The following is a 26,169-nucleotide window of genomic DNA, read 5'->3' on the forward strand; positions in this document are numbered from 1 at the left end:
CCTAAAGCAATCCTGAGAAAGAAAGAACAAAACTGAAGGCGTCACGCTCCTTGATTTTAAAGTATACCGCAAAGCTTTAGTAATCAAAACAGCATGGTGTGACCAGAAAAACAGACACACAGACCCATGGAACAGAATAGAGAGCCCAGAATTAAATGAAAACATTTATATATAGCTAATATTTGACAAAGGAGCCAGAAATATACGATGGAGAAAAAAAATATTTTTCAATAAATGAGATTGATGGGGCCAGCCTGGTAGCCTAGTGGTTAAGTTTGTGTGCTCTGCTTTGGCAGCCTGGGGTTCACTGGTTCTGATCCCAGGTGCAGACCTACACACCACTCATCAAGCCATGCTGTGGCAGCATCCCACGTACAAAATAAAGGAGGATTGGCACAGATGTTAACTCAGGGACAGTATTCCTCAAGCAAAAAGTGGAAGATTGGCAACAGATGTTAGCTCAGGGCCAATTTTCCTTACCAAAAAAATAATAATAAAAATAAAATAAATGGGATTGCGAAAACTGGGAAGCCACATGCAAAAGAATTAAACTAGACCACTATCTTACACCATGTACAAAACTTAATGTAAAATGGATTAAAGACTTGAATGTAAGACCTGAAACCATAAAACTCCTAGAGGAAAACATAGACAGTATGCTCTTTGACATCAGTCTTAGCAAGGAAACAAACCACCACCAACAAAAAAAGACAGCCTACCAATTGAGAGAAGATATTTGCAAATCACATATCTAATAAGAGATTAATATTCAAAAAATATAAGGAACTCATACAACTGAAGAACAACTACAACAAAAAAAACTCAATTAAAAGATGGACAGAGGATCTAAACAGACATTTTTCCGAAGAAGACATACAGATGGCCAACGGGCATATAAAAAGATGTTCCACTTCACAAATTATTAGGGAGACACAAAACAAAACCACAATGAGATATCACTTCATGCCTGTCAGAATGGCTATTATTAAAAAGACAAGAAATGAAAAGTGTTGGAGAGGATGTGGAGAAAAGCTAACACTCCTAGACTGCTGGTGGAAATGTAAACTGGTGCAGCCACTATGGAAAACAGTATGGAGATTCCTTAAAAAATTGAAAGTAAAACTACCATAGGACCCAGGTATTTCACTTCTGGGTCTTTATCCAAAGAACATGAAAACACTAATTCCAAAAGATATATGTGCTCCTGTGTTCATTGCAGCACTATTCACAATAGCCTAAACTTGGAAACAACCTAAATGCCCATCAACAGATCAATGGATAAGGAAGATGTGGTATATATATATAAACATACAATGGACTACTACTTAGCCATAGAAAAGATGAAATCTTTCCACTTGCAACAACATTGATGGACTTGGATGATATTGTGATAAGCAAAATAAGTCAGATGGAGACAGCAAAATACCACATGATTTCAGTCACTTGTGGAAGAGAACACAACAGCAACAAGGAAGCAGCACATCTACACAGAGAACAGATTGGTGGTTACCGGAAGGGAAGAGGCACTTGGGGTGGGTGAAAGGGGTAAAATGGCACATACCCACAGTGAGGGATGGCAACTAGACTTTTGATGATGAACACGATGTAGTCCATACTATATTCGAAATATAATGATGCACATCTGAAATTCATATAATGCTATAAACTAATGTTACCTCAATTAAAAATAAATAAATAGTTAAATAGGTAAAATAAAATATTTTGAGGCTTTTTTAATGATTTAATGATTAATTTTGTAATATTCTATATGTGCATGCAAAGAATATATCTTCTTTGTTAGGTGTATAATTTTATATATGCTTCTGTATACTTTTAAATTGTGTTATTGAGATCTTTTGTACCCTTCTTGAGTTAACTCCTGAGTTACATATCAGTATTTGAAAAAGGAACATTGTAATATCCCACTATGCAGTTGAATTTTTATGATTCTTCATGTACATTTATCTTTGTTCCAGCGTTTTGAGACTATCTTAAGTGCACATATGAGTCAGAGTCACGAAGCAAGGAGAAGACTGAGTCCAACGCCATGACTCAAGGTGATATGGTAAGAGATTATTTTCAATGTGTGGGGAACTGTCAGAAAACCACAAGGTATGCAATACCCTGGAGCCAGTAGGAGTTGGATATGTTAGAGTACAATGCATGTCCAGAAAGGCAAACAGAGTGGAAACAAGTAGTTAAAAAGGTAAAATATAAAATAAAATAAACTTTGGAGGGAACTTGTATAGACCCATGAGGATCATCTGCTATCAACTACGGGCTACGATTTACTCAACCTGTTCCCTTTAGATTCCGCTGACCCTCCTCTCCCTCTCACCCAAGAGGGGAAAAAAGACAAAACAAAGCAAAACAAGTACAAGCTAAAATGAGAAAGAAAAATGATTATGCATTGTGGCATTTCCCAATTCTAACCAGTACTCAAATACTAGATGATACCAAATATCACAAAATGTTGTACGTGGCTTCTAAGTTTCCAGCTAATGTAATTAAATATTGAGAAATTACTTCCAAATCTCCATCATAATGCCAATGATGTTAGGTTGATGAGGAAAATATTATTACTCTTCTGAGGCTCTCAGCATAGTTTTATAATTGAATAATAAAGATTTCAATATTTATTAAATATATATTATGTACTTCAGTCTTTGAGGAAATTATTCTGAGAGAGGAGAGAGATAGAAAAACAAATATCCATAATATTTCATCAGCACTATAATATTACGGAATATTGAACCATTCCTGTGATAACTCTCAAGAGAGTAAATGAAGTAAGTCTCACACCCATCTATATGCCCACTATAATAGTATTGGCTTTATTTTTATAATTACAACCACACACATTGGCTGCCGTAAAATGCTTGTGGGAGTTTTGCCCTCTGGTCCCACTTGTGATTTTAATTCAAAGTATTCCCAGCAATGCTTTCCTAAAAGGTTCTTTTGCATGGAAGAATCATGGTGGGGTCAGAGGCGTTCCACATCTATTTGCTGTTTCATAGCACAGTCTCAGAAAAATAAATGGAACCAGCCTGAAGGATCACCTGACATTCCACAGAAATGTAAAATCTTGCAGAAGGGAGCATTATGATTAGTTATATGTATATGTATTTAAATTGCTATAAAATAATTGGAATTTTGAACAACTATTTTATATAAAATTTTGACTTCAGTAATTCCAAATTTTAACTTGAATTCTTCCAGATTAATTTTCTCGTTGGTTATTTTCAAGAGAGGGCATTCAGGAAAATCTGGATAATAATTTGAGGGCAAATGGAAGATTTTAAGCCTTTATTTGTATTTGTGAGAAGACATTTAAACATAATGAAAAAAGTATGGGCTTCCAAATCATACAGAAAATGTTTGGATACAGATTTTCTCTTAGAACTTGTGTAATCTTGGGTTCTATTTTCCTTCTTTGCAAAACAGGGACAATAATATAATAATATATACTTCATCAGGTCATAGTGAGGATTAAATGGTTGGCAAGTGAAAAGTATTTAGTATACTGCCTAGAACATATAATTACTTATAAATGGTATCTAAACATTTTACTCTAAATACTTCAAGTAATGAAGGCCATAACTTTCAATTTCATAATTTTTCTTTACTGTACATGTGATAGTTAAAGAAACAGAAAAATCATTTCAAATTGCCCGTAATGGATTTTTACACTATCCATGTACTCTCAATTCTTTAGTCATAAATCCCACTTCCCAAGAATCTTACTTCAATGTTTTTTTTTCTTTCAAACTGTACTTGACATGCCTTTGCAAACAATTCCTCACAGAGATTTTTCTTAAAGAATGTAAAGCTTAAAGGAGAGATTTTTGTGAGACACTATTCAACTGAAAGGTATGTGATAAGGTGGACTCAATATTCTTCACCCCAAAATCCCTGTGTATCTAAATATATATATGGGTAGGGTTTGTGTGTGTGTGTGTGTGTGTGTGTGTGTGTGTGTGTGTGTGGAGACAGAAAGAGAGAGGGTGAGAGAGAGGACAGGGAGAGAGAGAACAGGGAGAGAAAGAAAGGGAAGAATCTCAGGGAGATTTTATGGATTAAAAGGAGACCAGAAGTAAAATGATCTGAGGATGGGACTGGGGGACATGTCTGTATGAAGTAGCTTGTTCACAGGATTTCTAGTAGAGAGTCTATGGGCACTGCTTTGAAGGATCTTTTCTGTGTTAGTCTGTATTTTCCCAACTGACGTTCAATTATTGTAATTTAGGCAGCACTGCCCCAAATGTCAAGAGATGCTGAGGCTTGCACCAATGTTCAGGAAACATTCTAAACCAAAAGTTGCACTTTCTAAGTTTTGATTCTCTAATTTTTCTACAGTTTGTACTATGATTTTAAAGTTATCTTTAGATTTCTTTACATCTTTGATCAGATTCTTCCACATAAATAAAAACTAGGTTTGGATATTCTCAATATGTACGTAAAAAAGTACTTTGCTAAACTCTGCTTTGAACCCAGTATAAACTAACACCAACACTCATGCTTCTTCCTTAAACTTAATGTAGTCTAATGGATTCTTCAATTGATTCTCTTCTGTAGAATACAAAAATCGACAGATAAAACCAATTGATTGATGAAAATGCTGCTATCTATTTTCTTATACTACAGTGTGTTCCTCTCCAAACATTTGTGGAAGTACTCTTCCATGGAGTTGACAATTTGAATCAAAAGTTCTTTGTATTGAATATTCTTTGCATGAACTTCATTTATTTTACTCTTGGCACAAATAGACCCAATGTTATTAGTTCTACTTACTAGTTGAAGAAGGAGGCTCAGAGAGGATGAACTGCTCAATGCTAACAAGAAAAAACAGGACATATGAGACTGGATGCTCCTAGTCATGATCATTAGATGAGGGATCTGCCCACTACATCATATTGTTCCCCCACTGGTTCTATTGAAACAAATCATTGAAATTAACAATCTTTAATTAAAAGACATGATTTTGCTGTGGAGTTATTTGGCATTTGGTTACGGGTAAAAGGTGATGGTTTCAACATACTCACTCTCTGCTCCTAGGTATACTGCGTCAAGGTGGCAACACTGTTCTAAGTGTGAGTTGAAATAAGCAGGCTGTTCTTCAATCACACTGAGTTCTTCATCATGTCAACAGAAGATAACTAGCTCTCTAAAGTGTTTCTAACATTTCAACAGTGACCTCTAAAATGTGCCTTTAGAATAATTAACAAAAAGGAGAAGGTTTTATTTAATAATAACCTGTGTTCCTGTATTCAGCTGCCCAGCATTGTGCCTCCAGTTCCCTATGTCCAGCCTCTCCGTGTTCCGATCACACATACTAAGATCACACATACTAAGAAGGAGAGTCACTGAAACTATTTTCAACTAATTCAGCTATGCTCTGCTATGATTCAGAACCTTTATTTACTTTTACTTCAAGAATAAGTATTTAGTTTCACTGGGTGTATAAAATGTTTGTTATTAAAACTTTATACATAAATGATAGGTAGCATAGAGAAGGGGAGGGACTTGCTTTAAGTTATACAGGCAGTTATGGCAGGGATGGAGAAAGATCTCATATCTTTTATACAGGTGAACAAGAATTGGAATTTCATTTGGTCAGCAGATAATGTTACATAGCTCATAAAAGCATGAAATCTGGCATCAGATGCAGTTTCGTCCTAGGTTGCTACTTAATATATGAAAGAATTAGTGTAATTAACTGAAGTCTCCTATTTTTTGTTCCCCATCTCTAAAATGAGTACCAGAATAGTATTATTGGATTGGTGTAAGTTAAATACATGCAATATATTTACAAAAGTTCTAGACATAATATATGCTCTTTTTAAATATCATTTGATATATAATGATGGCCGTAATCTAAAAAGTATTTAAAAGATTAAGTCTGTAATAAATCATGTATGACCTACATCTTTTTTTAATGTGTAAATCTCTCCAAAACTTAAAAAGTGCTACTAAAGATGTATTATGTTCTGTCCATTTCAGATGAATTGAGTTTCTGCTGTGTACTAGGAATTCAACTTAACCTCATGGAAAATCAGAACAATGTCACAGAATTTGTTTTCGTGAGGCTGTGGGGAAATAAGCAAATAGAGCTACTGTTCTTTTTCTTGTTCCTGCTCTGTTACCTGGCCATCTTAATGGGGAACTTCATCATCTTACTCACGATCACCTGCAGCCATCTAATCCAACAACCAATGTACTACTTTCTCTGCCACCTTTCCCTCATGGACCTCTGCTACACCTCCACTGTGGTCCCCCGGCTGATCAGGGACTTAGCGGCAGCAAGAAAAAATATTTCCTATAAAAACTGTATGACCCAGCTCTTCACTGCCCACTTGCTAGCGGGTGTGGAAATATTCATCTTGGTGTCCATGGCCTTTGACCGCTATGTTGCCATTGTCAAGCCCCTGCAGTACATGGTCATCATGAACCGGCAGAGGTGTAACATGCTGATTATCGTGGCCTGGGTTGTGGGGTTTTGGCACTCTGTTGCTCTGCTGCTCATGGTACTCAGTTTGCCTTTCTGTGGTCCTAATCAGATCGATCACTACATATGTGATGTGAAGCCTCTTTTGAAAATGGTGTGCAAGGATATTCACATTGTTAGTATCTTAGTGATTGCTAATTCAGGGATGGTAGTGGTTGTCATTTTTTTTGTCCTAGTAGCTTCTTATATACTCATATTATATAATCTTAGGACACACTCCTCTGCAGGACGACGCAAAGCTCTCTCAACCTGTAGTTCTCATATAATGGTTGTAGTTTTATTCTTTGTGCCCTGTATCTATACTTATGTTCTACCTGCTGGGAGTGAGAACAAGGATAAGGAAATCTCTGTATTTTACACTGTGATTGCTCCCATGCTGAATCCTCTCATCTATACTCTGAGAAATGAGGAGATGAAAATCACCATGCAGAAGGTATGGTCTCAAATGGCACACTCAACATTAAAATAACTAAGATGATATCCATTGTGCTTTCAGTCCTGTGTCCCAAGAGCATTTATCATCTGAGATGTTATAGAAAATGTATAATCTTTCTTTGGGGAGTTGGAGTAAATGACCTCTGACAATATATGAGCCAAAGAAGCAAGTCACTGTGATCCAGAATGCAATCTGCACTTGAAAGGGTCCAACTAGTTCCAGGTGTGACTACTTCGATTTGAGGAATGCAAGAAATGTCCTTGGAAAGCACATCTCTGATCATATCACTGCCCTCTCCAAAAATTGATATGGAACCTTATTTTCATTGATATAAAATCCAACCTTCTCACTTGTTTATCAGAATCTTCCAAATTGGTCTGAGTCTAACTAGCTAGTCTGAGAAGTCTCTACACGGGAGGAAAGTATGGTGTTACAACGATAGACTTTGGGGTCAGGGAGAAATGGTTGCCACACTGACTCTGTAAGTTTTTATCTCTGTGTCTTGGCAATTTGCTTTAATTATTTAAGTTTCCATTTTTTAAATATCTACGAAATGGGTCAATATTATACTTCATAATGTTGTAACACTACTGTGGCTAACACGTGAAATTTTAGCACGGCGTCTCGCATGCAGGAAACTCACGTCGTGTGATTTTCTCCTCCCTTTCCTTTCCTCCTATGTTCCCTGCGCTTGGGTGCTTTCCCCAACTACACTGGCCCCTCTGTAGTCTCCAAACACGTCTCTAAAATCTCTCACCTTTATGGTTTTATTTCGGCTATCTCCTCTGCTTGCAATGCCTCCACCCCAATCCTTTAGTGTCCATGTCTTATATATCATTCACACTCCTAATTGTTTCCTATTCGAGTAGATTTTGCAAATCCATCAACAAACCAAAAGTATTTCTTACACCTGCCCTGTTTTTCTATTGCTGTTCAGCTTTACATTTACTGTATTTCAAATAATCCTTTGCCCTAGAATAGTGTCTCTTCTTATGAACTGTGTTTTTCCAGTTTGACTTAGTCGGAAGATTATGTGCTCTATCTTTATTTTTCTTTGTATCTTTTTTCCAACAATAAAGCTGGCATAAACTAAGATGTAAATAAACAGCTGCTGAATTATATTCAAAGATACTATCTTCTCTTATTTGACTGTATACATTGTTCTTACATATCTAAAACTTCTCCTTTTGTCTTTAACAATCATGCATTAATAATAAAATAAGTAATGTCAGAAAGGCTAAAAATTTAAAATAAATTTCCTGTATCTATTAGGGAGGGAATGAAATTCAGCTGACCTCAACCCTCATGATGTCTTTTAAGCTATTTATTTTTGCATTAAGAAGGTCCTACTATTTTAATCATTATTTACCTGTTTGTCCATTGAATGACAGAACCAGATCTCAGCTCAGTGCTTTGGTTCCCACTTCCCTAGACATTTCTCTCTGCCCAGGTGCTTGTCTTATCAGCAGAATGATTGCATTGCTTCTATATCACTTGTGAATAAAGACAGTTTACGTGTTCTTCTGCAATCTCAATGACTTTTTTTCATTAATGCCAGTTTAGCAAAATTTCAGGATATTGTATCGTTGTACAAAAAAATTCTTGTGTTTTCTATTAGCACCAAACAGGACCCGGCCCCGTGGCTTAGTGGTTAAGTGCGCACGCTCTGCTACTGGCGGCCCGGGTTCGGATCCCGGGTGTGCACCAACACACCGCTTCTCCGGCCATGCTGAGACCGTGCCCCACATACACCAACTAGAAGCATGTGCAACTATGATATACAACTATCTAATGGGGTTTTGGGGAAGAAAAGGAGGAGGATTGGCAATAGAAGTTAGCTCAGAGCTGGTCTTCCTCACAAAAAAATAAATAAATAAAAAATAAAAATAAATGAAACTTATATTAGTACCAAACAATCAGAAGATAATTTTTATGTCATATGTAATAGCATCAAAATACAAAATATCTAGGAATAAATATCACAAAATATGTGTGTGAAATGTACATGAAAACTATAGAAATTAGTTGAGAGAAATTAAAGTAGGCTTAATGATAGAGAGCAATCCATGTTCATTGATCAGATGACAAGACCACATTGAGGTATATTCTACCCCCTTTAAATTAATCTCAAATAAATCTACCCCCAAACTCAAAGCAGTCATTGTTTGCAATTTAAAAGATTATTCTAATATTTATATTGAAAATGAAAGGGCATATGTTAGCCCACACAACGTTATAAAAGAACAAAACTTGAAGAACTTACACTACCTGATTTAAAATATACTATAAAGCTACAGTAATCCAAGCCATTTGGCATTTTCATAAATGTAGACAAGTAGAGCAATGGAACAGCCTAGAGAGTCCAGAAGTAGACTTGTACATTTATGGGCAACTAATTGTCAACAAAGGTCTGCAGGTAATTCAGTGAAGAAAAGATAGTCTTTCCAACAATCTTGATGGAATAATTGTACATCTACAAGCAGAAAAAGTGAACCTCTACCTGTATATCATACCTTGTATAAAATTTAATTCAAATTAGATGCAGATCTATATGTAAAATACAAGTGTATAAAATTGTTACAATGAAACACGGGAGGAAATATTCATGATTTTAGATTGGGGGAAGGGCTCTTAGGATGCTAAAAAAGTATGTCCTAAGAAGGAAAAAAGGGGTAAATTGGACTTCATTTAAATGAAAACTTTTGCTGTAGGAATGAGATAGTTAATAGGGTGAACAAACAAGTTACATGTTGGAAGAAAATATTTTAAAATTATATAATTACTAAAGAACTACTATTCAGAACATATAGAAGTCTTTCAAAACTCAGTAAGAAGAAAATGAACAACCCAATAAAAATGGGTAAAAATGTTGAACAGATACTTCATCAAGGAAAACATGCCCATTGCAAATAAGTACATGAAAATATAGTAAATATCATTAATCATTAGGTAAATGCAAATAAAAAACACTGTGGTACTGCCACATACCCATTTGAATGGCTAAAAGTAAAGATTAACCTCACTGAGTGTTTGCAAGGATGCAGAACAAGCAGGACATACAAGCTCCACAACTGGGGATGTAAAATGGTACAAGTACACTGGGAAACAGTTTGGGAATTTCTTTAAAATACTAAAAATACACTTCTTCTATGACCAGGCATTCTACTCCTTCACACTTTCCCAAGAGAAAAACAATCATTTGTCCATAAATATTTTGCACATGAGTTACTATAGCAGCTAATTAATGGTAGTCAAAATGTGGATTCAACTAAAATGTCTAAAATTGGGGAAATGGATGAGCAAATTGTGGAATTTTCATAGAGTGGAATGACCTTGGAGATAAATAGGAAAGCACATTGATAAATAAAAGACATTACTGAATCTCAGAATATATAAATTGAGTGAAATAAGCCAGACACTCCTCTCCAAAAAGCAATGCATGCAATATGCTTCCATTTTCATAAAATTCCAGAAAATGCAAATTAATCTACTGTTCCAGAAACAGATCAGTGTTTTATTGGTTATGAGGGAGGAGAGGGAGGATAGAATTACAAAAGGGCATGAGAAAAGTTTGGAGAACTATTGATTCACTATCTTGATTTCGGTGATGATTTTATAGGCATATGTATGTATATATATGTCAAAATTTTCATATTATATATGTTAATTGTATATATTGTATTTCAGTTACGCTTCAATATAAATTTGAAAATATATACTCTTGGAAGTGATCTTGTTACTTCTTTTCTGGCCATTCTGGGACTTCAGATTTAGAAGGGAATCCAAAGACTCTTCTCAAGTTATCTGTTCAAAAATGCATGTAAACCTTATAGATACTGCACAAATTTACCACCTTCCACCTTTTGGAAAATTATGAAGAAATATCATTTTGGAAATAAGTCTATATAGCACATGAAACAGAAAGTATTGGAAGGGGATTTTAGGAAAAAAAAGATGAAAAGAACAAAATCAACCCTCAGCAGAGCAAGTTAAGATGACCTGAAATGAATCAGGAATTGGGATTGTAAATGAGGCACTTGCATACATCTCTAAAGACCATCCTGGTGTGTTCATGTGTGTTATTGGTAGAGATATGACAAGCTATCTACTTCTGTGTGTTGACACAAGCCAGCTTGAGGAAATTTGGTCAACATCAGACATTATGTTGAAATGGAAAACCAGTAAAACACAAGGTTCTGATATCCTTCATTCAGTAGTCATGGAATCTCTCATTTCCTCAGGGTTACTACATTTTCAAAGCCTGGAAGCAAGTAGTAAACTTACAAAAACCTGTTTCTTTCACTCACAGAATGAACATTCCTTTTTCTTTTTGTTTAGTAGCTATTTGAGCTAGTCATTTAACATTTAGAGGCTTGTATTGTCAACACAGTAAAGGCGATACTACTTAGCTCAAAGCATGCATCAGTGTGAAGAGGAAATTATATAATGAACTTAAAGCAAGGAATAACTTAATAAATTATTGTTAATATTAATATTTTGTACCTAATAAGATACTATAAAAATTGATTTCATAAAAAAAATGTCTGAAGGAAACTTTCAATATATGGATTTATGTCTGAGAGAGAGGAATTGGTTAACTGAACTGGAAAAGGAAAGAAGAAAAGCTAGATGGCTAACCTAGTTAAAAAAGTTAGTAACCTAGTTACAAAGGAGATTGAGTAACTGACAGTACAAACTATGTCAGGGTTCTGATGGAAATAAAAAAGGAGAGGTTTGTCGCTAGGCTTCTGGCAACGTATTAAATAATATGCAAATGAGAACCCTGAATGAGAATTTGCTTTCTCAGATATCAATTCAATAAGGAACTGGTTTTGGAATGCACATATAATATTTTTGGAAGAGAATTTAGAACCCAGAAATATTTCTTAATATATATATAATGTAATACATGATAAATATATAGTTCTATGAATATATCCCCCCGTTTAGATTATATTCTCTGTCATTAAAGATTTTTCTCCATATATTTATTTAGCATGTATTTACTCAATAAATATTTATTGATTATTTATTATACACCAGCTATTATTCTAGGAACACAGTAAAAAAAAATACACACCTACCCCTGCTTTTATTGAGCTTACGTTTTAATTGAGACAGTCACTAAATAAGGTAAATATATAAAATGTATAACAGGCTAGATACTAATATGTCTAAGGATAAAATAAAGCAAAGCAGAGGAATACAAAGGGTGTGAATGTGTGTGGAACTTTTATATAGGTTGTCCAGGAAAGAATTTACTGAGAAGTTGACTCCTGAGTAAAGAATCAAGAAACTGAGTTGGCTAGTCATGCAAATACTTGAATGGAAAAATTTACGATGACACCCACAAAGAGGAAGTTCAGGAAATAGTGAGCAGACCAATGAAGTTAGATCGAATGAAGGAGGCAGAAATTAGCAGGAGAGATAAGGTGAGGGATCCAAATTATCTGGAGCCTCCCAGGACTTACACTTTGACTTTGAATGACATTGCTCAGTTGCGATTAACAAGTGAAGGCAAGTGCAGAAGAAAGGAGATCGAATTGAGGGCTGTTACAGTAATTCAGTGAGTAATGATGGGTATGTGAGTTCAAGGGAGAGGTCTGAGTTGGAAGATTAAAAATTTGGAGTCCTCTGCACATAGGGAGTATTTAAAACTATTAGATTATATGAAGTAACCAAGATCGAAAAGAACATAGATTCAAGACATGACCCCCATGACTGTCTAACATAGAGAGTTTAGTGAGAAAAGTAAGAGCCATGAAAAGAAAAAAAAAAATGAAAAAAAAACTGAGACACAGTTTTTAGACAAAAGAGGGAAATCTGCAGAGCATGGTGACCCCAAAGCCAAGTCAAAATGTCTGGAGGTAAAAAGAGTGATCAATTCTGTGAAATCCAGGATATATCGACATGAAAGTCATTGACAACCTTGATACGAGCAGCCTCAGTGACGTGATAGAGGGGAAAATCTGACTTGAGAGCTTACAATAAACCTGGGGGAGGGAAATTAGATACAGTGAGCACAGGAAGAAAAGAAATCAAAACTGGGGAAACTGGGAAGGGAAGGTAAAGACAAAAGAGGTTTTCGTTTTGCTTTATTTTAGATGAAAGAAATAACAGTTTAGTTTGTTAAAGGATAAATATTTAAAGAGGATACAATTGTGATTTTCACCCAAATAATGAATGGACATGTCAAAGATTTTGTTTACCTCAGTATTTACTGCAGAAACCAGTGAGATGTTGCCATTGGTTCAGACAAGAACAAAATGTGCCACACTTTTATAGTCTGCTAAGGAGGGCTGAAATGAATTTATAAGTGGAAGCAAAACTAGCAAAATATCCACAGGGCTACAATCAAATTGCATTTCACTGAACACAGTTTGGATTTCCATGGGCAGCCATTATTGGCATTTCTATTGTTTTCTAAGCACCAACTTCTCTATCTATAGAATTGTAAAATATCCTAGTAAAAGACAATAAAAGAAGGATAACCTGAATGAAAGAGCTAGTAAGGTCATTCACTAAATTGCATAGAATCTGATCATGTTTCCCTACAGTGTTATGCTGATATTAATGATCCAGCTGGAGAGAGAAATATTGCTGATGCAGAGAAAGACAGGAGAGTCAATGAAGTGGTGATGAAATGATGTTCTTGAGAAGGTGAGAAGGGAGGAGATCCAATGCAAAAGTGAAGAAGTTAAATTAGGAATTCGCTGGTTAATGGTTGGTGTTACCAATGTCTTTTGCTCCTTATGTTTTAATAATCCCTGTTCAAAACTGTTATTTCAATAATAAAAATAAAAGAGAAACATTTGTATTAATTTTTGAAGTTTTATTTTTCAATAATACAAATCTGTTTGGCTGAGAGATAGAGCTTCTGAAATAGAGGCAAACTTTAAGGCTTTGTTGGTTCTCTTACCAGAGACTCTGTTAATTGTACGCCAGAAAGTGGTCTTTCACGTTTCTGCTGTGATGATGTTCTCTGACATGGGCACTGAACAAGCCTACTCAAGAGTTTCAGGATAACTGTCAAGAACTAGATAAAACACAACTTGGGAAGTATGTTCAGATATTTTTCAAGAATTTCTAGAATGTAATATTTTTAGTTTTATTTGTTGGGCATTTTAAACTGAGGCACAGCATTATGGTATTTTTCTCCGTATATTCTTCACCCTTTTTAGAAACCCGCAACAACAACTCATCTTTATTTGGTATGCCTTCCACACCAACCTGAAAACAGATTCTTATGCAAGCATGTCGTGTCAGTGGAGTTTCTAAAGATCTTTGAGATCCTCCCCTCTCCTAACTAATTATTCAGTGCCTTGATTTTGCTCCCAGCCATTTGTGATGCTGGGCAAATTTGCACAAGGGTGACGTTTAGGAAGGAAAACAGTTGATGCATAACAGGGAATTGGACAATAAAAATAGCTCACGCTTATTGAGCACTTACTGTGTGACAGGTCGTGTTTTAACCCTTCACATACAATCCTCACAAGACGGTGGGTGGTGACTATTATCACTTCCATTTATAGATGCTTCATTGGGCATAAGTCCTCATAGTTAGTAAGAAACTCTGGGTCTGGAACTCATGCCCTTAACTGATACCCTATAAGGTGCTAGAATAACCCAGAGAGGAGCAGTTGATTTATATATGAACAGAGCTGAGAGAGAAAGTAAGTTAGAACAAAAGAAAAATTTTATTGTGGGGCTTGGGAAAGAGTCTTGGCATGGGGCATGTGAGAAGCCCCAGAATGCCACTGGCTACAAAATTATCAGAGTAGAAGTTACATTTTTTGAGAAATATTGTTGTGGAACATAAATTAGATAATTTAAACTACTTTGTAAGTGATGCAAGTAAAATATTGGAACTGTTTTTTCACCCTTGTTTGGTGGCTGGAATTGGTTCATTGAATAGAGTCACACACAAGAATGAGCTGTATGGGCTCGCAGTGCTGATTTGTATTGCACACTGCCTTTGAGGGTCTGCTGGTAAATATCTAAATTAGTTACACAGCCAAAGGACCAATAGGGCAGAGGAGACATAAATAAGAAAACTAGAAAAGAAAGCACAGCAGAGAAGAAACCTGAAAAAATCCAAGAAATCATAAACTTCTGCTCATATTTGGGCCTATATATGTTGCTAGCTACAAGAGATAAGCAAACATTATGCATTTTAAAGGTTTCAGGGTAGAGATGTCATATATTCAAACTCTGTGGTGAAAATCAGAGACTCTTTCAGTTTATTTCCTTACTTCCTATGATCTGGCACCAGAGTTTCTTTATGGCATTCTTCATCTCCATGTTTCTTAGTGTGTATATCAGAGGGTTGAGCATGGGGGCAATGATAGTATAAAAAAGAGCAAACACTTTGTCTTCTGGTAAAGTAGTTGCTGGTCGAATATAAATAAAGAGTAAAGGAGCAAAAAAAAAGACCACCACAGTGATGTGGGAGCTGCACGTGGAAAGAGCTTTGTAACGATTCTCTGCAGAGGAGGACCTGACAGTATGTAAGATCACAGTGTAAGATATCAACAAGACCACAAAAGTCACCAGGCCCATCAGGCCTGAATTGGCAATGACCAGGAGACCGATTCTGCTTGTGTCAGTGCAGGCCAGTTTCAGCAAAGGATACACATCGCAGAAGTAGTGATCTATTTCATTGGGGCCACAGTAGGGTAGAAAGATGGCAAGGAGAAACTGACCAAAGGAATGTAGGAATCCCCCAGCACAGGAAGCAGCGATCATGGCATCACACTTCCACCTGCTCATGATGACAGTGTAGTGCAGGGGCTTGCAAATGGCCACATAGCAGTCATAGGCCACCCCTGTGAGGATGAAGACCTCGATGCCCCCAAAGAAATGCATAGTAAAAAGCTGTGTCATGCAGCCATTGTAGGAAATGGTCTTCTTTTCGGCCAGCAAGTCAACGATTAACTTTGGGGTCACAGTGGAGGTGTAGCAAATGTCTGAGAGGGACAGGTAACTCAGGAAGAAATACATAGGCTGGTTAATAAGTTGACTGCAGGTGATAGAAATCATGACAAGCAAATTTCCAATCAAAATTGCAATGTAACAAAGTAAGAACAGTGAAAAACAGAGAACTTCTATTTCCTTTTTCTGAGAAAGTCCTAAGAGAATAAATTCTGTGATGTTATTCCTATTTTCCATGATCCCAAGCAATTTGCAGCCACCTGAAATTACATAAATTATGAATCCTTATAATATATATTTAAATATAGTTAGTTATGCATACCATTCCTTGGCATGGGGCAGATTATAATGGAAAGGGTCCAAAGGTCGAAGAGAATAGAAATTTAATTTTTGTTTAGGAAGGCTTTCCTGCAGGTCTTTTTGTTCTTTTCTTGAAAATATTAATTACTGGTAAACATGTCAGGTACCTGAGATAAAGACTGTCATTGTCAAATGCAGGATATTTATTAAAAATTCTATTAACATATATTACCAAACACAACTGGATATTATGCCCCAATAGAATGACAGAAATGGTACTTTTGGAGAAACAACAACAAAAATTTAGACATCTCTTTGTGATTCTCACTGTTTATTATTGAGAAAACACACACATAAATGAAACCTTGAATGAAAATACAAAAAATGCAAATACACGAAGTATAGTATATGGATAATATTATCTGCGAGAAATGTCCTGCCGTATGTCCTATGTGGAAAGGTGATACACAGAAAAATCAACAATTGTATTTAGAATCATAAGGCGTTTACCCACTGCTATAATCAGTTATATTTCTTTTGTGCTTAATTTACAAATATACTTAATTTACAAATAAAGTGTTATATTTAATAGTCAACAAAAAGAATAACAAGGTGAGTATGATCACCTGTGTTTTTCAAAACATTATAATCTCAAATGCATTTGACACTTAGCAAGGCAGTTGAGGATGCTAATAGATTTAGCTTGGATTTTAGAGTCTCATGCGATGCCTTACCCACTTGCATAAATTGGCTTCTTTTGAATTGATGTACACAAATTGTTCACTTCTTCCTAATCAGCCATCCTGAAAATGTGTGCTCTTTTCAGTTTCCATATTACAAGTCTTAGTATCTCAGGCTGGATTTCCTCCCTTTCATTCCCACTATTTTTACTTCCTCCTCCTTGTCACTGTTATAAAGTGATGTAGAATCAACTCTTAATGTCTTTTCGGTGATAACTATTAAGCCTTAGGACAAATAGCTACCTTTCTGCTGGTAGAAATTCAAGCATCTTTGATAGACTAAGGAAGAACTGTTAACAAACGTTCCACTAAATCTTTGAACCATTCCACTAAATCGTATCATATATTCTCTACTTCAACTATATAAAACACTGAACCTTAGTATTTAAAATATTTTATGTTAATTACTTATAATGTTAGCACCAATATGTTTATAATTTATTTAAAAAATTGTAACACTTCCCTCCTCCTTTTTCCTTTCAATGGAATTACCATTTAAATTTGTGTACATAATGTAGGGTTTTGAAGAGAGAAAATATAAACTTATCCAATGCATGAAAGTTAACATCAATTGTCACAAAATGACATTTTGGCATCTTTTATACTGTGTAGTACAAAGGTATATTCATATAGTATAAATGTATATTCATAGTGGTCAAATAAGCCATCTTATTCAATTAACAATTGCATTTTAGGCTTTTAAAATTATTCACAATAATTTAAAAAAATTTATTGTTCTACTCTAACGTCTCCTAAAAATAGCATTCTTGTGATTTAGTGAAAAGAACTGTAAGTTGAATTTTAATTACATTCTAGTATTTACTTCACATTAACTTGCTGCTGAGCTGATCAATTAAGTTTTCTCAGCCTTCTTTCCCTCACAGTTAGCCTAAAATCCTTCTCGATCCAGCCCATAGCAACTTTGTGAGATTTTTTATTAAATAAGGGATCAAATCACCTTTGAAAAAGACAATGTAAATGCCACTTTGTTGAGAGTGTGTGTTCATACCAAAAGTGGAAAATAAATGGAAAGATTAGAAGTTATCAGGAAAATATACAAGGACATTTTTTAATGCAGATTATTTTATTTTACAAACGCTTGGATATTTCAGACAAAACACAAAATTTAAAAAAAAAAATTATAGTCACACAAATGTACCCAATCCAGTTTATTAGAAAGAAAGAATAAAACATGTGAAAAAGACCTTTCATTTAGTTTACTTTTTAAAATACCAAATCTATATAGTGCATGACTCAGAAACTATAATCTATGTTCCTGAATAACTTGAAAATACTAGATCTCCTACTTTCAAGTATTTCTGTAGAAAGTTAAGAAGATACAACTATACATCTACAGGAATCATTTTATATTTTCATGTTTTTAAAATATAGATAATAATATCATCTTATCAGTAAATATCCTTTAAAATACTACACTATTTGGAAAACAAGAAAAAACAATATCTCCTTCATCTAGCTGTACTACTTCTTAACTCAATTATTTTTAAATTTTATTTATTTATTTATTTTTTCCCCCAAAGCCCCAGTAGATAGTTGTATGTCATAGCTGCACATCCCTCTAGCTGCTGTATGTGGGACGTGGCCTCAGCATGGCCAGAGAAGCAGTGCGTCGGTGCGTGCCCGGGATCGAACCCGGGCCGCCAGCAGCAGAGCGCACACACTTAACCACTAAGCCACGGGGCCAGCCCCTTAACTCAATTATTTTTAATACGCCACATCTCTCATGTATTTCAGTTTAACCATCAGTAAGCTGTGGGAGTTAAACTAGATCATTCAGGGCCTCATCTGTGCCTGACCTGGCGATGACTGACACCACTTTTAGGAGGATCAGCGGCTGAATATCGATGGCTGGTTACCTTTCTTACAAACGTGTCAGAATGAATCTAACACTATAGCTTCAGATTGTCGTCCCTCTTCCTTCCTTTAAGGTCAGCTGCTCTAATCACACACTGACAACAAAGTGGCCTTTCTCCCAGAGAGAAGCAGATCCTCTAGGCTCTCTTCCTTCCTTTGGATCCTTTCAGCCTGCTACTTTAAACTCCCTAAACAACGTTCCCTTTATGCAGTCCAGGTACACAGAGATCTCCATGTCTGTAGTTATCTTCCCTGGAATTCCTAATGACTCTCTACAGCAGTGGAGCTGAACATTTTGCCATTCCGTCAGGCCTGTTCAATCCTATCAGAGTCAGTTCAACACCTACTATTTCCAGATAGATTTCACTGACTGCTGCAGCCCACCATGCAACATTTACTCAAATATTCTTTCACTGGCACTTAGAACTAACTACCTTCCTTCATATTGTTTATTTATTCTTGTCAGATTGTGAAATGCTGTAGCATATCTCTCTAAGGGAATCTTATCTCAGTGAGAGTTAGGGCCAGTCCCTCATCTTCTCCGTGCCCTAAACATAATGGAAAAACAAAACTAAACAAAATTTTGTGCCTTTCACATCTGTGTTGAATGGTGGGTGTCTGATTTTTGGACAAATTATGTGAACTTTCTGAACCTCACTTTTTATCTCTCAAGTAAGGAAAATAAACTCATCACCTGTTGAATTGGGAGAAGTCCAATTAATTAATTAATTAACACCTACTCAGTGCCAGGTATTTTGTTAGATGAGCAAAAGCCTGAAATCACCAAAGCTTCACTGAAATTCTCATTTAGTAAGATAGTTACCTGGTTCTCCCACAGTAAGATTGTGACTGGATAATTAAATAATTAATTGTGAAGGATTTGGTGAATTAGATGATACATTCATAAATTAATCAATTTGATGACATGTTGTTTCATCAAGTATTAAAATACCAGTTCCATTGCTTTCTTCTTTCTAGCCCCACACTATATTTTGATCATTTTAAGTAATCAATATGTATTTGCCAGATTAATGACAATTTATTTTCAGTGTTTGAAAGAATGAAATGGAAGTTCATTTTAACTATATATCACTATCATTATAATTGTTTTGTCATGTATTGAAGAGATATAAAAATACAGAATGTTTATAATCAAATTTACTTCAGAATATTAGAGATACAGAGAGAGCCATTTGAAATGGTCCTGGTTTCTACCATATCCTGTTTGTTAGCAAAAATCATGCAGTGGTCACGTAAACCCCATTCCTTAACCTTCCCCCATTTCTTAGTCCATTGGCTGACTGTGGAGACCACACTCTATAGCGTAGTCTCATTAAAATTTAAGTCAGTTTCCTTAACACCCAGGTGGTCTCCTCCCTTTGTGGTCCCCAAATGTACAGAAATAAACTCGATTGTGCTTTATTCTCTACCTTTTCAACCATCCTGGAGGGATGTTCAGATAAACTTCACTAATTTCCTGTTTTAACAGATAGCCCAGATTTGGCTGAATTGTAATAGAAAAAGTAACGTTCAAGTACAGAAATAAGAAACACAAGCTTCAAATATGACACATTCAGACAATTTATAGGAAGTAGGAATAGGGTCATTTGACACAGCCTGCGTTTCTTGAGTTTCCCCTGTCAGATTTTCTCTATATCCTTCACTGAAATACAAATCACTAACTTTCTGCTTTCTTTATTTCTCCTGAACTTTCCTCAAGTCAGGAAAAAAAATAACATTTATTGCTCTCATGTTTTTAATCCCTTTATGCAGTTGACACACAAAGCATAAATTATCATATATGGATTGTATAGAAAATATGTAACCACAAGAGATGTTCTATACTACCAGGTTGATGGATCAATAGTTTCAACAGTTTATTGTATGTAAATTATGGCTAAATTTTTCCAATAAGCAATAGTCAAGGAACAAATAATCCTTAAATTGATATTTTAATAATATGTTCTAACATTATATTTCTTATTGACCTAAGAACAGTGATTAATTGTGGATTGCTTGAATAAAACAACATGTGCCCAACTCACCAGATATTTGGCTTAAATCTAACGTACATGCAATGATTCACGACTACCATACTCAGAATCAACCAATAAATTCAATGAATAAACATTAATAAATCTCACTGTGCAAACAATTCCGAGGAATCCTGAAGAGAGAACTTACCTGCTCTCTAAGGTAAGGTGTCCAGCTTTTTCCTACAGCAAATTCAAGACTCTTTTCCCTGTTTTATTTTAATATTCAAAAGAAGAAACTGGTGTCTTCAGCATTTATGTTGGTGACTCTTATTTCTCTCTCCTCGAACAGCACATTTATCACATTCTCTGGGAACAATGAAAACACGGACATGGTTTCGGTCTGATTTCCGAACAGTTTTGCCTGGGAGATGTTTTAACCTGCAGAAATTTATTGCGATATCTCTGTGAGTTTGGGAATTCCCATTGGGATAATTTGACCAAGGTGGAGCTGATGTTTTTTTTCTCCTTAAACTTTATTCAAAGATCTAAAAATAATTGTATCGAACAAGTCATATTTTTCCTATGTGTATATGGAGACTAAGATCAGGTCAGCCTCTATTTTAATGTGAAAATAGTTATAGGGAAGCTCTGGTGACCTGGAAGGAAAATTCATAATACTCACACCTCAGAAAGAAAAGAAGTAGAAAGAAAAGAAAATTCAGTTGCAGGTAAAAGAAAACATTAATGTTGCCCCAATTTACAGTTTGTGGAGGATGCCCCATACTCCAGCATGCATCTCTATTGTCTAATAAAAACTGTTTTAAAAGTTAACACAATCTGTCGCCCTTTCCTTCTCAGTGTCCTTGGCTGTTGATTTTTCTGTCAATAATTCATCCAAGCGATCCCCTTATACACCTTATCCCTGTGATGGAAGATATTTCCACATCCCTTTCGTAATGATTTCTTTTTATTTTATAACTGATTTCTCAGTGAACTCATCTCTGACAGTATTTTCTTCAAGATCCACAGACTGCATTCTTCCAATTTGCTTATATATACAATGTGGCATTTTAACAACTTTGAGTGCATAATTCAGTGGCATTAATTACATGTACAATAAAGTGCAACCATCACCACTATAAATTTCCAAAACTTTTTCATCAGCCCAAACAGAAATTCTGTAGCTCTTAGGTAATAACTTTCCATCACCCTTTCCCTCTGCCACTGGTATCCTCTAATTTACTCTGTCTCTATGAATTTGCCTTTTCTAGATTTTGAATACAAGTGGGATCATACAATATTTGTTCTTTTGTGTGTGGCTCATTTCACTTAGCATAATATTTTCAAGGTTGATCCATGTGTCAGTTTCATTCCTTTTGGTGGGTGAAAAGTATTCCATTATATGTATATGTAACATTTCGTTTATCCCTTCCCTGTTGATGGACATTTGGGTTGTTTCCACCTTTTAGCTATTGGGAATAATGCTGCCAAGAACGTTAGTATGCAGATATCTATTTGAATCCCTGATTTCAATCATTTTAGGTATATAACTAGGGGGCGTATATGGTAATTGTATGTATAGATTTTTGAGAAACCACCAAACCCTATTCTACAGTGGCTGTACATTCCACCAGCACTGTACAAGGGTTCCAAATTCTAGACATCCTGGCTAATGCTAGTTATTTTCCATTATTATTATTATTGTTGTTATTGGCATCCTAGTGAGAGTGAAGTGCTCTCTCAGTGTGGTTTTGAGCTGCATTTTCCTAATGAATAGTGATGGCGGGCACCGCTTCATGTGCTTATTGACCATTTGTGTACCTTCTTTGCAGAAATGTCTATTCTAATCTTTTACCCACTTTTTAATTCAGTTGTTTGTGTTTTTGTTGTTGAGTTCTAGGAGTTCTTTATATCTTCTGGACATTAATCAGCTGTCAGATATATAATTCACAAATATTTTCAACAATTCTTTAGATTGTCTTTTCACTTTCTTGATAATGTCCTTTGACACAGAGAAGTTTTGAATTTTTAGGGAGTCCAATTTGGTTGTTTTTGCTGCTCATGTTTTTATTTTATCTAAGAATCCATTGCCAAATTCAAGATCATCATGATTTACCCCTATGTTTTCTTCTAAGATTTTTACAGTTTTACCTTGTGTACTTAGGCCATTGATCCACTTTGTGTTCATTATTGTATAGAGTGTGATGTAAGGAAACAACTTCATTCTTTTGCATGTGGAAATACAGTTGTCCCAGCATCATCCATTGAAGAGACTAGTCTTTCCTTATTGTATTCATCTGCCACCCTTGTTAAAGATTAATAGGTCATAGATTTATAGAATTATGTCAGCTCTCAAATTTCTACTCCACTGGTCCATATGTCTAACCTTATGTTGTATCACACTCTTAATTACTGTGGCTTTGTAGTAAGTTTTGAACTTAAGGTAGGTGAGTCCTCAAACTGATTCTTTTTCAAGATTGCTTTAGTTATTTGGGACCTCTTGTAATTTCACATGCAATTGAGGATCAATTTGATTATTTCTGGAAAGAAAAAACTTTTGGAATTTGATAGGGATTGCTTTATAACTGTAGATCACTGAGTAGTACTGCCATTGTATAAATCTCAAGTTTTCCAATTCTTGAACAGTGGAATAAGTGGGTATCCTTCCATTTATTTAAATATTTCCTAATTTTTTTCATCAATGTTTTGTAGTTTTAAGTGTACGAGTCTTTCATCTTGGTGAAATTCATCCCTAGGAATTTTACTTTTGTGTAGATGCTGTTGTAAATGCAATTGCTTTATCTTTTTTGAATTGTTTGCCGCTGGTGTAGAGAAATACGACTGATTTTTGCGTGTTGATCTTGTACTCTGCTTTGCTGAATGTTTTTATTAGCTCTGGTATCTTTCTTGTGGATATTTTGGGGTTCTCTCTGTATAAGAACACGTCATCATAGAATAAAAAAGTTTTACTTCTTCCTTTTTAAGTTGGATGCTTTTTTTCTTCCTTTTTCTTGTCTAATTGTTCTGGTGAGAACCTCCAGCACAATGTTGAATGGCATTTGTGAATGTAGGCATTCTTGTCTTCTTCCTGATTTTAGGTAGTGTGGGGGATCAGAATTGGCCACCTCAGAATAAGTCTCTTTGCCTTGATTATTTTCAAGAACAGAAGACTCTGAAAGAAACTTTGACCCTCTCCCCCACTAACTGCCTATAAGAATTTAAGATAGAAAGCCCGTCCCCAAGACAGATCATCACCGTAGATAACTCTCGGTATGGATAGATTGTGAGGGTCCTTGCTAAGCCTATTCTTATCAAAGCTCTGAAAACCAAGTAAAAGCAGAAGTTACCCTTTGTAAGAGACACTTACATTCATAAGGAAAGTCTCCATTTGTAAAGGTATCTCCCTCTCTGTACTGGAAAGAAGAAGGGATGACCTTATCTCTAGGAACTCTTAATGCAGAAGGCAAGGACTTAAATCTGCATGTTAACCTTACTCTCGTTTACTGTGCTTTTCTGGTAATCTCCCATAGCTGACACCCCCCACACCCAACATGCTCCTTTGTCTTTAGCTGAAGACAGTATTTAAGATGAGAACTTATGCCATTTTGGTGAGTTACCCAGTTTTTCCCGGGTTTCTCTCATGTATACAAGTTACAAAATTTTGTTTGATTTTCTCCTGTTCTTCTGTCTCTTGTCAATTTAATTCGAAGTGGAGCCAGAAAGGACCCAGGGTGGGTAGAGGATAGGTCTTCCTCCCCTACAATAGAAAGCTTTAGGTCATTCATCATTGAGTATGACGTTAGCACTGGCCTTTTTATTAGTGCCCTTTATCATATTGCATAACTTCCCTTCTGTATCTAGTTTTTTTTTTTTTAATGATGAAATGGTGTTAGATTTTGTCAAATGCCTTTTCTGTGACAATTTAGATGATGATGGGGCTTTTTCCTTAGTTCTATTAATGTGGTACATACATTGATTAAGTTTCTTATGTTGAACCAACCCTGAATTTCTGGGATATATCACCCTTCATCTTGGTGTATAATTCTTTTAATTTGCTGTTGAATTTTGTTGCTAGTATTTTATCGAGGATTTTTGCAAAATATTAATAAGGAATAGTGGCCTGTAATTTTCCTTTCTAGCGATTTATTTATCTGACTTTGATATCATAGTAAATGTTGGCCTCTTAGGATGAGATAGAAAGTGTCCTCTTCTCTTCTATTTTTTTGAAAGAGTTTCAGAAGAATTCATGGTAGAATTCATGAGTGAAAGTATCTGATTCTGGACTTTTCTTTGTTGAGAGATTTTGGTTACTGATTCAATCTCTTTACTTGTTGTAAGTATACTCAGATTTTTCTATGTCTTCTTGAGTCAGTTTAGGCAATTGGTGTGTTTACAGGAATTTGTCCATTTCATCTAGTTTACATAATTTGTTGGTGTACAACTGTTAATTTTATTCTCTTTTAATCCTTTTTTATTGCTATATAGTGTTGGTAGTGCATCTTATTTCATTCCTGATTTTAGTTATTTGTGTCTACACTTTGTCAGTCTACCTAAGGTTTGTGAAATGTTTTCATCTTTTCAAAAGATCAACTTTTGGTTTCATTCTCAGTTGCTTTTCTATTCTTTATTTAATTTTTCTGCTCTCTAATCCTTATTTCTAACCTTCTCATAGTTTGAGTTTAGCCTGATCTCTTTTTTTTCTTGGTTATGCAAGGTGTAAACTTAGGTTATTGATTTGAGAACTTTTTAATTTGTTAATGTAAACTTTTACAGCTATACCTTTCCCTCTGAGCACTGCCTTTATTGCATCCCATAAGTTTTACATTGTGCTATTTTCATTTGTCTCTAAGAATTTTCTGATTTCTCTTGTAATTTCTTTTAGGCCCTTTGATTGTTTAAGAATGACCTATTTAATTTCAACTTATTTGTAAATTTTCCAATTTTCCTTCTGTTAGTGATTTCTAGCCTTATTTAATGGTGGTTGGAGAAGATACTTTGTCTGATTTTAATCTTTTTAAGTTTATTGAGGCTTGTTTTGTGGCCTAATATATGGTCTATCCTAGATAATGTTTCTTGTGCACTGGGTAAGAATGTATATTCTGTTTCTGTTGAGTGAAATGTTTATATATGTCTATTAGGTCTAGTTATTTTAAGTGTTGTTTAAAAACCTTTATTTCATTATTGATTTCTGTCGAGATATTTTGTTAATTATTAAGAGTGGTGTATTAAATTCTCGAGATATTATTGTAGAACTAATTGCGTCTCTCTTCAATTATGTCAATTTTTCTTTCATATACTTTGAATCTGTTAAAAGACAGCAGAACCAAAATGGAGTCACTTATGCTAAGCCCTACATCAACAAACCAAGATTTAAGTTAATTATAGTTTTGGCTCTCCCAAAAATGG

General features: G+C 35.2%; 2 protein-coding genes across 2 annotated transcripts; one reads left to right on the plus strand and one right to left on the minus strand.

Moving 5' to 3' along the window:
* The first annotated feature begins 6,044 nt into the window (after positions 1-6,044).
* On the plus strand, positions 6,045-6,974 carry LOC101395572 (olfactory receptor 4P4-like). Its single transcript, XM_004443933.2, has one exon. It carries the CDS (start codon positions 6,045-6,047, stop codon positions 6,972-6,974), a length of 930 nt encoding a protein of 309 aa, XP_004443990.2.
* Positions 6,975-15,176: 8,202 nt separating this feature from the next.
* LOC101401166 (olfactory receptor 4P4-like) lies at positions 15,177-16,109 on the minus strand. The gene has a single exon (XM_014792471.2). The coding sequence runs from the start codon at positions 16,107-16,109 to the stop codon at positions 15,177-15,179; it is 933 nt and encodes a 310-aa protein (XP_014647957.2).
* Positions 16,110-26,169: the final 10,060 nt, after the last annotated feature.

Source organism: Ceratotherium simum, chromosome 34 (genome assembly GCF_057802395.1).
Source record: "Ceratotherium simum simum isolate JZ-2026a chromosome 34, ASM5780239v1, whole genome shotgun sequence".
Taxonomy (NCBI): domain Eukaryota; kingdom Metazoa; phylum Chordata; class Mammalia; order Perissodactyla; family Rhinocerotidae; genus Ceratotherium; species Ceratotherium simum.